This window comes from Camelus dromedarius, chromosome 4, assembly GCF_036321535.1.
Source record: "Camelus dromedarius isolate mCamDro1 chromosome 4, mCamDro1.pat, whole genome shotgun sequence".
Lineage (NCBI taxonomy): Eukaryota > Metazoa > Chordata > Mammalia > Artiodactyla > Camelidae > Camelus > Camelus dromedarius.
The window spans coordinates 19,507,428-19,526,116 of record NC_087439.1 but is presented as its reverse complement, the minus strand read 5'-3'; the positions used below and the strand labels follow the sequence as shown (position 1 = coordinate 19,526,116).

Sequence of the window (18,689 nt, the reverse complement as noted above, 5' to 3'; positions counted from 1 at the left end):
AGACAAAACACACAGTCTGAAAAGACACAGGCAGCATCAAATTCAGGCTCAGATATAGCAGACGTTTTGGCATTATCACACACACTGGGAATTTAAAGCAACTATGATTAATATGCTAGAGGTTCTAATGTAAAAAATACAGTATGTGACCAAAGATGGGTATTATCAGCAGAGAGATGAAAATTCTATGAAAGAATCAAAAGTAAATGGTAGAAATCAGAAACACTGAAACAGTGTTTGGGCTTAAATAGACTTTGATGGGCTTATCAATAGACTGGACAGAGTCAAGGAAAGAATCACTGAGCTTGAAAAAAATGTCAATAGAAACCTACAAAACTAGATAAACAACAAGTTTCTTCTGTATAGCACAGGGAACTATATTCAGTATCTTGTATAATGAATAATGAAAGAGAATATGAAAACAAATATATGTATGTTCATGTATGACTGAAGCATTATGCTGTACACCAGAAATTGACATAACATTGTAAACTGACTATAATTCCATTAAAAACAATAAAATAAAATAAAAAAGAAACTTCCAAAATGAAAATGTAAGGGAAAAAAGAATAAAAAAGATATAACAGAATATCCAAGATCTATAGGACACTTACAAATGGTGTAACATCTATGTGATGGGAATATCAGAAGGAAAAAAAAGAAAAAGAGGCAGAAGAGTTGTTTGAAGTAAAATTATGAGTCAGATTTTTCCAAAAAAATGAAAGACAACCACACCACACATCCAGGATACTCAGGGAACACAAGACATAGGATAAATACACATGCCAAAAACAAACAAATAAACAAAAAACTACACCTGGGTATACCATACTCTAACTGCAGAAAATCAAATACAAAAAGATAATCTTGAAAGGAATTAGGGGCATGATGAGAGGCGGAGAAATACCTAACCTAAGGAGGAACAAGGATAAGAATTACATCAGATTTATTTTTTCAGAATTATTCCAGCAAAATGAGAGTGGAGTGCTAGAAGAAAAATTACCACAAACCTAAATTCTGTGTTCAGTGAAATTACCTTTCAAAAGTTGAGAAATAAATACTTTTTCTTAAAAATTGAAGGAATTTTCACCAGGAGACATGCCTTGCAAGAAATATTAAAAGAAGTTCTTAGAGGAAAGAAAATGATATAGCTCATGAGGATGTATTTAAGATCATTTAAAAATCGAAATGGAGTAACTGTGGTTCCAGCATCCAAAATGGAGCTGAGTGGCCATTAAGGATGTGGTTCCAGACACATCCCTGCACGACTTGAATTTTCTGAAGTGTATCAGACTCAAAGATACCACTGGTCATTTTCAAAAAGTATCTGCTAGCAGTTGCCAGCTGCAACCTTATGGACTCAAGGCCTTTCCTTGTAACTATGCAACCGTTTTCAGACCCCAACCAATCCTTACTTATTAAGCACCCTACTTCTTTTGCCAGTTCCAATCCTAATTCTTGAAAAGCAATTTATGTAACTTCGTGGTTGTTATCTATATAAACCTCTCCCATTTTGTGGTCCAGTGGAACATAATTTAAGTGCTTCTTGAATGTTTGTCTCCTGGGCTGTTGTCCTCAGATTGGCTCGAATAAAACTCTCTTCTACTCCTTACTACAGACTGTTTATTTATTATTTATGTTCACACTCAGCAACTTGGACCTACATAGAGGAAAAGGAATAAATGAAGGTAAAATAAATCATTTTATTTTTCTTATTCATAATTGATTAATAGGTAATATTTGTTAGAAATTAAGTATAATAACAATGTACTTGTTAAAATTATTATAATAACAATGTATTTGGTGGTTACAGGTTATGGTTAAGTGAAATTAATGACAGCAATGTCATAAGGGATGAGGAAAAGGGACTGGTAATACTCTACTATAAGGTGCTTGTAGTACACGTGAAGTGGTATAGTGTCATTTGAAAGTGACTTGATTTAGTTGTAAATATACACTGCAAACTCTAGGACAATCTTGAAAAAGGTTAAAAATGGTATAATTTATACGCTAAAGAGGAGACAAAACGGCATAATATAAAATGCTCAACTAAAATCAGAAGATGGACAAACAGAGGAAATTTAAAAAGTGGAATAAAGAACAAGGGCAGTGAACAGAAAAAATAATAAATGTGGTAACATTAATCTAATTACAGCAATGATCATTTTAAATGTCAATAATATAAATATACCAATTAAAAGACTGAAACTGTCAAGAGTGGATAAACAAACATGATCCAACTACATGTTATCTATAGGAAACTCACTTTAAATATAAAGACAGAAATATTAAATAGTAGAGGCATAGAGAAAGATATATCATGCTAACAGTAATCAAAAGGAAGCTGGAATAATTATACTAATCCCAGACAAAGCAGATTTCAGAGCAAGGAAAATGATCAGGAATAAAGAGAGGCATTACATAACTATAAAGGGGTGAGTTCTCCAAGAAGACATAGCAATCCTTGATATGTGTGCACCTAACAACAGAGCATCAAAATATGTGAGGCAAAAACTGAGAACCACAAAGAAAAATAGCAAACCCACTATCATAGTTGGAGATTTCAACAGCCCTCTACCAGTAATGGACAGATACAGCAGGCAGAAAATCAGTAAGGACATAGGTGAACTGAACAGCACCATCAATCAACTGAATAAAACCGACATTTATAGAATACTTCATCCAACAATAGCAGAATGCACATTCTTCTCAAACGTATACAGAACATTCACCAAGGCTGACCACACTGCTGGGCTGTAAAACACACCTTACCAAATCTAAAAGAATAGAAATCATAAAAAGTGTGCTCTCAGGACACAATGGAATTAAACTATAGGTCAATACAAGAAAGATGGCTGGGGAAACCCCAAATACTTGTATAGTAAAACAGAACACTTCTAAGAAATACATGGGCAAAGAAGAACTCTCAAGAAAAATTAAACAATATTTTAACTAAATCAAAATAAAAACAACTTATTAAAATTTGTGGGATGCACTGAAAGCAGTGCTTAGAGGGAAATTTATGGCATTGAATTCACATATTAAAACAGAATTATTATCTAAAATCAATAACCTAAACACCCACCTTAGAAAAACTAGAAGATCAAATTATATCTAAAGTAAGCAGAATGAAAATAATGAAAATTAGAGTTGAAATCAATAAAATTAGAAACAGAAAATCAATAGAGAAAATATCTGAAGCCAAAAGTTGGTTCTTTGAAAAGTTCAATAAAATTGATTGGCTTCTAGACAAGATAACAAAGGGGGGAAAAAAAAGGTGAGAACACAAAGCACCAATATCAGCAACTAAGGAGAGGTCACCACTATCACTAATGATCCCATGGACATTGAAAGATAACAAAGGAATATTATGAACAAGTTTATACCCACTAATTTGATAAGTTAGATGGATAGACCAAGTCCTTAAAAGACAAAATCTGCTAAAACTCACATAAGAAAAATTCTATAATCTGTATAGATTTATATATATTTAAGAAATATAATCAATGATTAATAACCTACAAAAGCAGAAAGTACCAGGCCCAGATGAATTGAATCCTACCAAATATTTGAGGGAAAAATTATATCACTGTATCAATTCTTGACAATTTATTTCTAAATATAAGTAAAGTAAAGGATACACTTCCCAACTCATTCCATGAGGCCAGCATTACCCTAGTACTAAAAATAAAGACATGATTAAAAAGGAAGACCAAAATCAGTATCTAGCATGAACATATTTGCAAAAATTCTCAAGAAAATATTAGCAAATAATATTCAACGATATATAAAAAGACTAATACATCATAACCAAGAATGATTAATTCCAGGTATGCAAAGCAGGTTCAACATTTGAAAATTAATCTATCCTAACAATAGATTAAGTTAAAAAAGTTATATGATTATATTCATATATGCAGAAAAAGCACTTGACAAAAAGCGATACCTCTGCATGATAAAAATTCTCAGCAAACTAGGAAGAGAGGCGGACTTCTTCAACTTGATTAAGAACATGTACAAAAAACGTACAGTTAGCATCATACTTAATGGTAAGAATCAGGTGCTGTCCTGCTAAGAATAGCAACAAGGCAAGAATGTCCCTTCTCACCACTCCTATTTGGTTTATACTGGAAATTCTAGATAAAGCAATAAGGCAAAACAAAGAGATAAAAGGTGCACATATTGAAAAGGAAGAAATAAAACTGTCTTTGTTTGCAACTGATATGCTTATCTACGTAGATAATTCCAAAGAATCAACAACAGCAGTAATAACAAAAAACCCTCCTGGAACTAATAAGAAATTATAACAAGGTTGAAGAATGCAAAGTTAATATACAAAAGTCAGTTGTTTTCTTGTGTATCAGCAATGAATAATTAGAATTTGACAGTAAAAACACAATACATTTATATTAGCACCAATAATACATAAAATACTTAAGTATAAATCTAACGAAATACGTGCAAGGCCTATAAGAGAAAAAAGCATAAAACTCTGATGAAAGAAATCAAGGATGATTTAAATATATGGAGAAATATTCCATGTACATGAATAGGAAGACTCAGAATTACCCAGATGTTAGTTCTTCCCAAATTAATCTATATATTACAAGTATTCCCAATCAGAATCCTGGCAAAAATTGTTCTATGGATATCAACAAATTGATCCTGAAGTTTATATGGAAAGGCAAAAGATTCAGAACAGTTAACACACTATTAAAAACAAACAAATTCTGAGGACTGACACTACTTATCTTACAGACGTACTATAAAGCTTCAATATTTGAGACAGTGCTATTGGCCAAGAATAGATAAAAAGGACAATGGGACAAAGATAGAGGGCCCAGAAATAGATCGACAAAAATACAGTCAACTGATCTTTGACAAAGGAGCAAAGATAATTCAATGAAGAAAAGACAGTCTTTTGAAAACGGTGTTAGAACAACTGGACATGCAAAAAAAAAGAATCTGACACAGACCATAAGACCTTTCAGAAAAATAAACTCAAAATGGATCACAGACCTAAATATAAATGCAAAACTCTAAAGCTACTGGAAGGTAACAATGGAGAAAATCTAGCTGATCTTGGGTTTGGTGATTTTTTTTAGATATAATACCAAAGAATGATCCATGAAAGAAATATTGATACACTGAACTTCATTAAGATAAAAAAAATTTCTCTGTCAAAGACACTGTTAAGAGAATGAAAAGGCAGGTCACAGACTAAAAGAAAATATTTGCAAAACAACTATCTGACAAAGGATTGGTATCCAAAATATACAAAGAACTCTAAAACTCAACAATAAGAAAAAATAAATTAAAAAATAGGCAAAAGGTCTGAATAGACACTTCACCAAGGAAGACAGATAGATGGAAATTAAGCATATGAAAAGATGCTAAACATCATATGTCATTAAGGAATTGCAAATTAAAACAACAAGATACCACTACACACCTATTAAAAGAGCTAGAATCCAAAACACTGTTAACACCAAGTGCTGGCCAGGATGTGATGAAAAATGAACTCCCACGGTGGCTGTGATATAGCCACTTTTGAAGAGAGTTTGGCAGTTTCTTACAAAACTAAAAATAAATTTATCGTAATATCCAGGAATAGGGCCTGTTGGTATTTATGCAAATCAGTTGAAAAAGTATGTCCACATAAAAATCTGCACCTAGATGTTTATAGCAGCGTAAACTGGCAAAATTTGGGAGTGACAGTAAAAAGATCACTGGTTGCCAGGGGTTTGGGAAGAGGAAGGGTGGTATCACTTGGTGGAGCACAGAGCAGTCTTAGAGCAGTGAAAGCGTGTATGACACAGTACTGGTGGGCACATGCCATCACACATTCGTCCAAACCTACAGAATGTACACCACCAATAGTGAACTCTAACGTAAATTAGGGGCTACAGTAATGTATCGGTATTGGCTCATCCACTGCATTCACATGGTACATCCACATGTACCGCACAACTTGTACTAATGTAACACAAGATGGCTATGAAGCTGTGTATGTATGAGGGAGAGGAATGAGGAGATACATGGGAACTCTGTATCTTCTGCTCCATTCTTCTGCAAACCTAAAATCACCCTAAAAGACAAACCGCTGATTTAAAAAAATAGTACATGGCAAAAACAAAAACAAGCAAACTAAAAGTGGAGACATTCTATGTAAGATTCCTGTATGGACTATTAAGAAACAATGTTTGTACAGAATTCAACATACATATTCAAACAATAATCACCCAAATCATCTGTGTAATCTTTTGGGCTTCACTGAGGCAGGCAATAAAAGGGCAGAAAATCACTCTTCAATGGACTTGCCAAGTTATACAGTATAAATCAGAATGAAACATCAAAGGTAAAATATGCTCATTTATGAAGTCAAATGGGAAAAAACAAACAAACAACAACAACAATCATCATATTACTTTGTTCTTGAATAGCAGAGGTAGTCTTTTGAGCCAGCTGTGGATCCTGAGGAAACAGTAACTGATGATAATGATAAATTGAGGGATGAGTGTTACATTGTTTGGTAATTCAAGACCTATTGAAAGGCATCTTAATTTGGAAGAAATCTGGTAATACACCAGTGCCTCCACTTAAGACCTTCTGAGGAAAAAGTAAAACAAATGTTACTTTTAATGTATTTCTATGATTTACATCATGATGTTTTCCACTACAATGTAAAGTAAAACAATTACAAATAATTTTGAAGCCTGAACTACTGCTTTTAAAAGTTTAGTCCATTCCCTCTACAGGTTTGTAATTCTGATTATTGCTGTGCACGTTACTATTTTTATCAAATCAATGCCAAAGAAAACAGTCAAGGATTAACTTAGTATTTACTACTACGAAATATCTACAACTTGGATGTAAAAGAATCTTCTTAATCATCAAAACAAAATAAACAAACAAAAACATAAGTTTAAAGAAGATAAACCATATGAAGAATAATAAATATTTACATAATTTACATCCCAAATTTGAGAGTGAACTTGAATTTTATCATTATAATGAAAGGCTCAGTCTTTTTTTTTTATCACTGTAGTGGCAAAAGACATTTTTTTAAACTGACTGATGTCACAATAAAATGTGAAAATATATGACATATCCTACAGAGTTGCACTACTAATTATGCTGGAATCCAGAGCACTGCTAGGTCTGGATTCTGAAATATTTATAATTGAGATTGAAAACTTCTCCAATGAAACTTCTAAAAACTCAAATCCCAAACCCGATTATAATGTTCCCGTCGTCGAAAACCATAAAGAAACCTTACACAATTACACTGTAAAATATTTAGGTGAATCAGATAACCACCGAAGGCCGCCTACCTTAATACAGCGTTTCTCCCGTCACTTCTTGTACACCACACCTGCCGCGTCTGATAACCTATCTCCACGTCCCAGGGCTTGGAATGGTGATGTGCCTTGTAACTTGGATGTCTAAAGGTGACTCGCTCCTTTGAATCAGAGCTAAAATCCAGAACGGTTCTTCCGCTTAGGTTAAGTTCTTTAAGGTGAGGCAGTCTACATTTACTCCATGGTCCCACTTTAAGGCTAAAGGTATATTCCTCTGCCCCCAGAGGACAGGAAACGGGAGCGTCACAGGCTCTTGACTCGGTCAGATTGGGACACAGCGACCCTCCGTAGAGAGGAGGAGCAACGGCTGAGCGAGTTCTGTGCTGTAACTGCTTCCCGCATCCCTTGCTACACTGGGACCACTGCGAGAACTCAGAGACCACGCAATCCCGGGGGCAAGGGACGAGGCAAGCTTGTTCTGTGGGGGGCTGAGGGGCAAAGTGTTCACATATTTCACTCCCCACCATGGTTCTGTTCAGCTTCTGAATACAGCGCACCGTCCGGTGCTGCAGCCCGTGCTGGGCCGTCACGCACTCTGCAGCCCGGGGCCTGACCTGGCCTGGGGCCGAAGGAACGAGCACACAGTGGTGCCAGTCGGAAACCTCCCACTGGAAGAGATCTCTGTGCCAGTCACAGACTCGAAAGCAGCTTCTTTCCTTCGGAGGCCTGTTGCTCTCATCACAGTTGGACAGGTGACTCGTCCACCCTTCAAAGTGGAAACACCACAGTGCGCGACTCTGGGTTCCTCCTGGCCCACAGTCTCCTGTACACCTTCCCCAGGGGCCTGCAGGCAGATAGACAAGGGTGTCAATTACTCAGAGACTCCACGCCGCCATCCACACGAGAACAGGTCAGTGTGCACCCTTCTCGACATAACCAGTGGGAAATTATGTATTTTGATGGAAAATACAGTTTAGCGGTTAAGAATGTGGATTCTACATCTGTCGGCCCTTCTTGAAATCCCCATTACATGTCGTGCAGCAATGTAAACCTGTACGAGCTACTTCAACTTTCTAAGCCTGAGTTTCCTTTCCTAATCAGGGAGAGGATAATAAAAGCACTGACTTGTAGAGCTGTTCTGAGGATCAGTGATATCATGTGCTGCCACGTAGACAGTACACATTTAATAACTGATTGGTATCATTATAATTATTGTGTTCCAAAGCCCATGTACCTAACTCAATGGTAATAGTTTCTAGTTTAACGGCAGAGTTTCATCTAAAAGCAAAGCCTGAAATCCAGGATTTTAATAAAGTAGGATTTTTCCATGTTTCCAGCCCTTCATCTCATATCCTAAGTAGCTCAGAAGAGAAACACATTAAAAAAAAAAAAACCCTGCTAAAACATCTTAATTAGATTTTAGTTTTCTAAATAGCTATCCCCAGTTTTGGTTTTGGTTTGCAGAGTGAATTGCATGAAAAAAAAAATCTGATACAGGGTAGAGAAGGTAAGGTAATAAAAGAAGCAACAGCACTGAATTGTCTGGAAATTCCGCCCTGACAATCCTTGGAATACACCCATTGGGTAAAGCTGCCAACATTAGCATGTACTACGCCATCACTTTTAATGAATGAATTAATCATTGTGGGAAAGGGTTCAAGAAATGGACAGATGAAAGAGCTGCCCACTAATGTTTCTCACTTTTTTTTTTTTTGCATCTAATCTATAACATAACAGCTGGCCTTATCCAGAATGTTGGTCATGTATCTTCCACGAGAACCAGTAAGTAATCACATTCTGTGTCACTGGAAAACAAAAGTTTCCTCGCGTTCGCTTTACTTAATACGTAATATGTGCCTGAAAAAGGTTGATTAACTTAACCGTGGAACCTCTGTCCCTTTACTAGGTTTGTGGTCATCATAAAGGCGACTCACACAGAGAAACACTTTAATTTACACAGGCGAGAGAAAGAAGGCGGTCTTTCTCTCTTTGCCCGAAATGATCAAACCCCAAAATGCCACTTAACTACTTCATAGAATGTATTTTCACGCACATCTGTTACATTTCTAGGAACAATAAATCTGTACACAGTTACATGCTTTTAGGAAGAGACACACACGCCTCCTCAGAGAAACAGGTATCTGTGTTTTGGGCCACATGCTACGAGGAGCTCTCACTTCAGCAGAACAAGAGTTTTGAGGTTCCAATGAACACAGGTCCTGGTTCTTCCTCCCAGCTGTGTTCTGGATGACATGTAAACCTGGCACTCTGGGCAATACCATGCTAGGCTACAGTGCCAATGATTTCTGTCCCTTTGTGAGAGAGATTAATGTAGAATATACTCTCACCTCCTTCGGGTGCCCGCACACTAGAGTCTTCTTTTGCTGAAATGGTCACAGGAGTTTTACTGGAGCAAGTCAGCTTTCAGTCACCAAAATGTCCTTGGGTTTGCCCACCCAGTTCCCCAGACGAGTTGTCCCAGCACTGTCTGCTCACGGTACACGTGATAAGTGCAGGTAGAAAGTGGTACTCCTGAGGCGGGAAGCCCCATGAAAAGACCGGCAGGACCCCTACGCAGGGCCACTACTCTCCTGCCAGCACCATCCAGTTCCCTGGCCCAGAAGCTCTCACTTTTTGCCTCTGAAACGGCTTACTTACCCCTAAAATTCTATTGGTTCCCTAAGCTCACTTCTGATTGGTTACTTCCTTCACTCCTGACTGGTTATTACTATCACTTCTGATTGGTCCACTTCCCTAACTTCTGATTGGTCCATTTGTAGTACTTCATTTGCATGGAGCTCACTCCTGATTGGTCCATTCCCCTCACTCCTGACTGGTTATTTCTCTCACTCCTGATTGGCCTATTTCTACAAAGCTTGTTCCTGGTTGGTCAACTTCTGTTATACTTTATTTGCATATGATGTTGCAAAGTGTAAAACTGGCAGCCTACAAAAGCCTGTGTAAACCTACAGACGGGGTCCAGAGTTTGGAGTGTTAACTCCTCTGGGCCTGCTGGCGTAATTAACCTGAGTTCTCCAACTCTCCGAGTGCTGCTTGGTTTCTAGCCCGGATCCAGGTTGCTGTCACAACTGAGGTGTAACATCAAGTTGTAACACATTTTTCCGCAACACTCTCAGCACAAGCTGATTTACTCAATCGCCCTCAATTCTGGTGATTTTGTCCTAGGTCATCCACAGTTTAGTATTTGGTAAACTGAGCTATTCACTGTTACATGAAAGTTATTTGCAGGCTTCTCATGTCTAGATGTTCTGGAGCAGTTTCAGTCCAGCATGCCATCCCCCGTCCAACATGTCAGACCATGCATGCAAATGTTTATTATTACCAAAAGCAAAACAGAACAAAAACAAAGCCCATGGTTACTCAGTAAAGCAGTATTTCCAAAAATATATGATTTCAGCAAACTTTTAAAGCATAAAATAAGTCTTGAAGGACAGAAAACAGTTACTGGATAAAATAAAAAGCTTTTTTTGTAAAGCACTGAGTTTTCAAATAGAGGCTGTCAGTTTCTATTTGTTTAAGTATCAAATGCACACAATTTTCTGTTCAGGATTTTGTGTGTGTATAGATTAAAGGATGTAAGACCAGGAAAGTGGAGCCACTTCTAACCAATCTTGAAAAAGTTAACATTAAATTTAATTAATCCAGACCATCTTACAAAGTGATCTTATTCTTATTTTTACAACATTTGAAACACATGTTCTTATTATTAACATGCTGTTTTCTTCTTGTTCTAAATTTTTTGCCTACTTTCAAAATTGTTAAGATAGCTCTTTTGTCATATGAAATCATTAATATTTTAAAGTGCATAAATGACCATTCTTCCCTTAGCTTTCGTATCTCCATCTACACAGAATTTTACCAAACAGCCAAAATTTTCCTAGATCAACAGAAGACAAAATACAACTATTAAATGATTACTACCATTAGTTGGAGGCTAACAGCAGTGTGCTTGGCTCGGCTGTGACCAAGGGACGGTTAAATATTCAGGAATTTTACCAGGTGGCAGTTAAATCAGTCATAGATGAAACAGGCCATGGTGGGAGTATTTATACTGCACTACAAATCAAGGCAAATCAAGAGGGGCTCTTCTGTTTTTTGTTTTTGTTTTTTTTTAAACAGAGAGCGGAGCTGGTTTAGTACTCCACCACACCACCAGTGACTTAACAAGTACCTCCCTTTTTTCCTTCCTTCCTATTCCTTCCAACAGTCCCATGAGTTGGAGCGTTTGTTCATTTTATCAGTTGGGGAAAATGAAGCTCATAGAAGTTAAGTGCACATCCAAGGTTACACAACTCGTGCATGCTGGACCAGAACGGGACTCCAGATCTGTGTGACCCCAAGCTCAGGCTGTCGCCCTGCATTTGAAAAGAACCTTTTTCAGGGGGTGCATTGGTATATGTGATCCTAAAACCACAAGGCAGATTCGTTTCTTCGCTTAGCTATCATCTCTCCTATTTGTTTGTTAATACTTCTTTGGATACGAGTGGAACAAGTAATCAAGGGGGTGTGTGCACAGCTAGTCCTCCTCCTGGCTCTGGAAATTTAGGGCAGAAGCTCTTGCTAAGAAACAGGCATGTTTATAAACGTTAGTCAGTACATTTCGGAAGGCACAGTCAAGGGAGAATAGTTTTTCTGCACATTAAAACAAACTTTGCAGACAACTGAAAAACATGTGAATAACAAGCAAATGTAAAATGAATTGGGTATGCTTGGAATAAATGAAAAACAAATTGCAAACAAGACGTATGAGATGGAGACAAGACCTCTCAGCAGTTGATCTATAACAATTTGCATTTCCGGGCATGGAGAGAAAATATGTTCCATGGTTTATTCAGTTGTGTTTGGCTATGAACTTTAAACACACACACTAGTGAAAACCACACAGCCATGAGGGATTTTGCCATTTAAGAAAACCTGCATATCAAGGTAAAATGTGACCTGCAGTTTGACAAATCTTTAATCTCTTCTCCAAGTTCAGAAATAGAAGATCCAATCAAAATTTTGAGCAGTTGCATGAAAATAATATTACCTTTAAATTTGACATTTATATGTAAAACAAATGGTTATATTCAGAATATATGCCTGAGATAATCTAAAGAAACAATAATCTAAAGAAACAACTAAGAAACCTATGTTTAAATATCAATCATTTTACATTTCTTAAATGAAAATAAGCCTCAAGACACAAATAGAATTTAGAATAATTAAAGGACTAGAAACTTAATTATGTACATAATGTGGCTTTAAACAACTAAAACTTGAAAAGATTTTGATGCTATAATAGGAACAGTAATTCTATTTTGTTTACCTGCACCAGTGTTACGTAAAAACACTATCCGCCTGCAACTCACTACCCCTTCTGTGACAAACAGAAGCTACTAAATACAGCTACTCTGAAATAAACTAAAGTACTTCAAAGTCACATCAGTTTTAATTAACAGGTTAACATTTTGGTTTAGAAGTCAGTTTTCTGGACTTGGGAGGGTAGCATCGATGAACACTCAGGTTACAGTCACATTTAAAACTCTGTGATTCCTCTTAGTGTTTTTGCAGAAAGTGGAAATCTGTGAATGCTCTAATGTAATATTCCTCAAGGAGCAGAAAAGTGCTGGTAAATTGTATTCTCTTAATTAAGTTATCCTTAAGTGGATTAGTCTGGATGAATGTATCACCCAATCTAAATCATCACAGTTAAGACAGCTTGCTGGATGCCTGAATTTTAGGTGTGGTATTTAGTAAAAAGCCAGCAACCAAGGAAAAAGAGCACTCCAAATGAACTTATTTACAAAACAGAAACAGACTCACAGACATAGAAAACAAACTTGAGTTGGGGGAAAAGGGATACATTGGGAATTCAAGATTTGCAGATACTAACTACTACATATAAAATAGATAAATAACAAGGTCCTACTGTATAGCACAGGGAAATATATTCAATTTCTTCTAGTTACCTATAATGAAAAGGAATAGGAAAATGAATATATGTATGTATATGTATGACTGAAATATTATGCTGTACACCAGAAACTGACACACCATTGTAAATTGACCAATTAAAATTAAAAAATTTAAAAAAAAATGTGGGGGAGGGACTCCAAAGGGCAGGGAATAAACATCTCCCAGTATCTTCCCCACATTGCTTACCACTATATGAGACAGCAACCCTGATTTAGTAACTGTTCACAAGATAGGAAGAGATGTTTGTTTCATTATTCATTTTTTCAACCACAGCTTTTATTATCCTGACATTGCTTTATTTTTAACTTGAGCAAGAGTGCTGAGGAATGACATGAATGGCACGGTGGCACTTTAGTGTCTTAAACAAGTTATTTGTGGATAATTACTCTACCAAAGCACTCTTCGACCGCGGCACTACAAATGGTGACATCCAATAGCATTGCTTTACTTGCTAGATGCCTCACCACCAAGAATTGGCTTGAAATATCTGTATTAACTTTCAGTTCTCAAAGACCTTTCACACTGATCACGGAGGAATTAAAATCCTATCTCCATTACACAATGGACAGTTACCTAGGAAATCACACTTTCTAAAATACATCAAAAAAACTCAAGGGATGAAGGCAAAAATGGCCGCTGAGCATTCAGTCACTAGAACAACAATTATTCATTACCTGCCCATTGATAGGTAGTGTATTAGACTCTAGGAGTATAAAAATGAGACAGTAAACATCTCTCACGAGAGCTGAGTGCTAAATATAATGCCAATTTCTCATGAAGAGGACATTTGGTCCCTCCCTCCAGCCTACCCACACTTGCTTTGTACACAGTATTAACAATCTTAATTTGGTTTCCCAGAGCTCATTAGATCGAAAGCAGCAAACCAGAACATGAGAGGGACCACTGGAGGCGGGTACACTGATGAAAGTCAGAAGAGACGATAGTTTCCAAGTCTATATTTCAAAGTCTTTCATGATACTTAATAACTTCCACTAGCAGAGGATGTAGAAAGCCACCCGTCACTTCCTAACCTCTCCAAGGAAACCTGCTCATTAGCTATACCCATCTGTGAGTTATGCATCAGATAGCAACAGACACATAACACAGAAAATGCAGAAACAGGAAAAACAATTTAAATGGGATGCAATTTAGACCTTAATGCATTTCACTTTAAAAATTCCATGGCACTTTTTACAGTCATCAAAAACAATCCCTTATTAATACTATAGCTATTTTCAAAATACATGTTTGTGACCTGAAGAATCTGTGTGTTAAAGGGTTCCCATAATTCTCCTTAGAAAAATTTTAACAGCGACAGTTAGGAGCTACCAAACATTTTTAGAGGCACACAGATTTACTTGTGAAGATAGATCATGATTCCAAGCTGAAGAGCACCAGAGTATCTGGACTGAATATTCCTACTTGAAGTGACCGTATGCATTGCTGCTAACATCCAAGCTCTTCTTTCATGATTGTGTTTTTGTTAGACACCTAACAGCACGTTCTAATTTTATTTCATCTTTGTAGACAGATGCCTCTGCCTGAAAAGCAAAATGCCTCTGTCACTTATCATTATGATTACAAATTATTAGTTGCCGGTGGCTAGAACATCCATTAAAAGAAGCCTGACAGCAAAGCAGATTAGAAATATATCTGAATGGCTAATCAGCTAATGCAAACACCACAGAAACAGACGGCCACCTTTTAAAAACCATGTATCAATATTTCTGGTTTGAATTCTACTTTCCAACAATTCTGAAGCCTCAAAGGGCATCAAATCTCCTAAGCTTCACTGCATCCTGACATCAAGGGGGAATTCTCAGATCACAGAAATCTGTAGCCTGCTAACCACCTCAACGGTAGTAATCGAAGGGAAACCTTACAGCCCCCAGTTTTTGGAGGAAGAAATAAAACCCAGACAGATTCAATGACTTGCCCAAGGTCACATAGTCACTGGGAGCATAGATGGAACTGACAGCTGTCTTCCAGAAGCCCAGTCCAGTGTACACAACATCACACTGGCTTCTGTTTTAACCCTCTAAGAGCACAAGGGAAGAAAAAGGACTCGATAAATGGTTGTAATCCAAGGTGTAGGGGAGGAAAGAGAAGACAAATGGCCAACAAATGGGAATTACATAAAAACATACATAATACAAACAATGGCCTGCCTGTTAATGCTTTGAGTTTGTAGTCTTGGGCTGGCACCCGAGGGGCAGATAGCTGCTCCCAGGGGCCCTACACAATGATTCTGAGAAACGGCATCCTTCCTGCCGTTGCACGCTTGAGAATATGGACCAAGCTACTGTTTCAGTACCTCCAGCAAGGTCCAGGGATTCAGCGCCCAAAGGAAGCCTCAAGCACCAGTAAGAAATTATGCGTCCCTGGAAATACGTAGAACTATAGCACTGATGATAACAGCGGCCGTTTTGCTGAACACCTACTACCTCCCCAGCACCGCGTGCACAGCAGTGACATCACGCTGCTTTGTGTGATGAGAGCATCAAAGCCTGAGGTCAAAGACTTTGCTCAAGGTAAACAGCTCCGGTGCCCTGACACTGAACTCCTCAGTTCTATCGACTCTAAACCCTTCCCACAATAACTGCAGTTCAACCCTTTTTAGAAGCCGTATCTCTTGAGCAAATGAAGCCTTGCAACACCCCATTAGGGAAAATATATTTAGAATGGGGTTTGTTCTGCATGCAGCCGATGTGAAGGGCTCAGGGCTGGGCCCTTCCTCTCCTGCCTAAAGCCCCTCAGCTGTGCCTCAGTCCCAGCTCAGTGGCCCGGCTCCATGATGGCCCAGCACCCCTGCGGCTCTGAAACCTGTCAAGGGATATTGATGGGGTGTTCTCATCCCATCAACATGGCTCCACTCAACTTTGACTTGACTCACAATAAACACTTCAGCTAAGCCCTCTCAATTCCCGGGAGAAGCAGAAGACTGTCATTTATTCAGCTGTTTTGAATCAGTTAAGTGGAAAAGGCAACAAAAAGTAAGCCAGAGACAGAGGGAAGCTGAATCCCGCACAGCGCTCTTCTGAAGGACATTCTCCCCTTCCTTACTGACCACGGGGCAGCAACAACCCTTCAGGAAGACCAGAAGTCTTCTTACTTGATATCACACAGAAAGCAAAGGGGAACAGGTGCTTGGGAGGCTGAAATTTGTAGGCTGTGTCTCTGCCCCAAAAGTGAGATTCAAGTGTTATTTGCACAGCTAAAACTCAATCCATGCTGGGCTGGATGAAGGAGGCCCTGCTTGTTTCTGTCAGAGGTGCAGTTGGCACTATTCGCACAGGCTTTACGAACAGATAAAGCAAAGGAGCAGGACTGCATCCAAACTTTTTTGGGGGGTTTGTCTTTTTTTTTAACCATTAAGCAACTCAAGAGTTAATTTTGCCTAGGGTACAAATGGCACCAGAGCATACTTGAGATAATATTTTCTCTCAGTAACTTCAATTTTCTAATGGTTACATGGAGTCTATCTGCTTCTCAACACACCTTCTCTCCTTCCAGAAGCAAATTTTCATATGCAGACAGGTAAGAGAGCAAAATGTAACAGGCAATTTGGTGGACAGAACATTTAGTTCACCTAATTCTTTTTTCAAAGGAATAATTATTTCTGTTTTGCAACTGCAATTTTGAGACTGTTTGAGACTCCACTCTTGTCAACTTAAAAATAATTTCCAAGGCACTGTATTTGAAAAAAATCTGAGAAACTGCAATACCATGGCATAATCACATTTTTTTTTCTAGAAACAACTGGAAATACCTCTTTACGCTATACAGTCTAAGAAGCATACTGAAGATGCTACAAGGACTTGACAAAGGCCCAGTCCAATCACTCACTCATCAGCTTTTATCTCCTAAACACCAATCCAATCTGTCCCTGTTTCTTCACCCCCACCATCACCACCCTCATATTTATCACCTTTTCTTACATGAATAAGAGGAGGAGCCTCCTGTCTGGCTTTCCAGAATCTACTGCCCCACCCCACTCCCTGTCATCAATTCTTTCTCCTTATTGCAGATGTGTATATCTTTTAATAATTCAAGTCTGCACCACTGTTGGTGCAGTGTGTCATGTGTATATGATTTCCATTCTTAAAGCCCAGCAGTGGCTCCCTATGCTTCTCAGAATAAATAAAATCAAAATTATAAACACGACATACAAAATTATTAACGTGACATAACATGCCTGATCTGGCCCCATCCTACCCCCGTAGCATCCTGATCACCTGGGCCACCCACATTCACTCACTCCTCCCCCATGAAGTTGGCCATTTTCCAGGTCTGCCTATGTTCCAAGCTCCCTTCCAAACCTGGGCAGCCCCTCCTACTGTCCCTTATGCCGGATCACATGCTCCACTCCCTACAGCCCAACTCAGTTTTGACTCAGCCTTCAAATAGTTGTTACCTCCTTAGGGAACTCCTACCGATTCTCCGAATGCACCATATTCTTACAACTTAAAAACCATAAAGCACCTGCATGCTGTAAATGCACCTTCACCCCGTGAGGCTGACCACTGGGGTAATTGTAGTGATTCGGGCCGGGGAGGGTGGCTTCTGGGTCAGCCGTGAAAGAACAACTTGGAGAGGGAGGAAACATGGTCCCCTGAAGCCTGAAGGAAACGTTAATCAGTTTAGTTCACACCTAACACCTATTGTTTGGCGCAGGTGGAGTGAAGTATTTCCGTGAGAAAAGTGACCTATTATTAGCATGGCCAGGTGTGTGCACAAGGGCTAATTCTCTGACTTGTCCCTTCCCAAGTGCTTGGAAAATTCTTATCATTTACTTGGTGCTTTTACATTTTTGTTATATTCCTATTTTTTTTTTTAAGTTAAAGTAAACTTCACTTAACTCAATGTTAAGTATAAACCAACCCCCGGGCAGAATAAGGGAAACCACTGCCCCTGGTGACGTCAGTGCTTTGTAGCTGATGCCACTTTTTTTTCTTCACGTGTTTCTAATTTTTGTTTTTTATTGAAGTGTAGTTGATTTACAATGTTAGTTTCAGGTGTACAGCAAAGCGATTCAGTTATACATACACATACATTTTGTTTTATTCTTTTCCATTACATGTTATTACAAGAAATTGGGTGCAGTTCCTTGTGTTGTACAGTAGGTCCTTGTTGATCACTTTTATATTTAGCAGTGTATATATGTTAATCCCAAACTCCTAATTTATCCTCCCCTGTCCATTCCCCTTTGGTAACCATAGTTTGTTTTCTGTGTCTATGAGTCTATTTTTGGTTTGTAAATAAGATCTGAAATTGAAATATGATATCACGTATATGTGGAATCTAAAGAAAAAGGATATAAAGCTATTCTTTTTTTAACAAAATATTTTTTAATCCAAAGTCATCTGAATTCTTTTTTAAGCCCATTTAAAATATTGAAATACAGTTGAT

The 18,689-nt window shown here is 38.0% G+C and overlaps 1 protein-coding gene across 1 annotated transcript in view; it reads right to left on the bottom strand.

The window, feature by feature from the left end:
• Positions 1–18,689, bottom strand: part of THSD7B (thrombospondin type 1 domain containing 7B) — a 764,170-nt gene that overhangs the window by 506,949 nt on the left and 238,532 nt on the right. Inside the window, exon 3 of the mRNA XM_064484730.1 lies at positions 7,335–8,145. Coding sequence (XP_064340800.1) covers positions 7,335–8,145 — 811 coding nt within the window. The remainder of the gene's footprint in view (positions 1–7,334; positions 8,146–18,689) is intronic.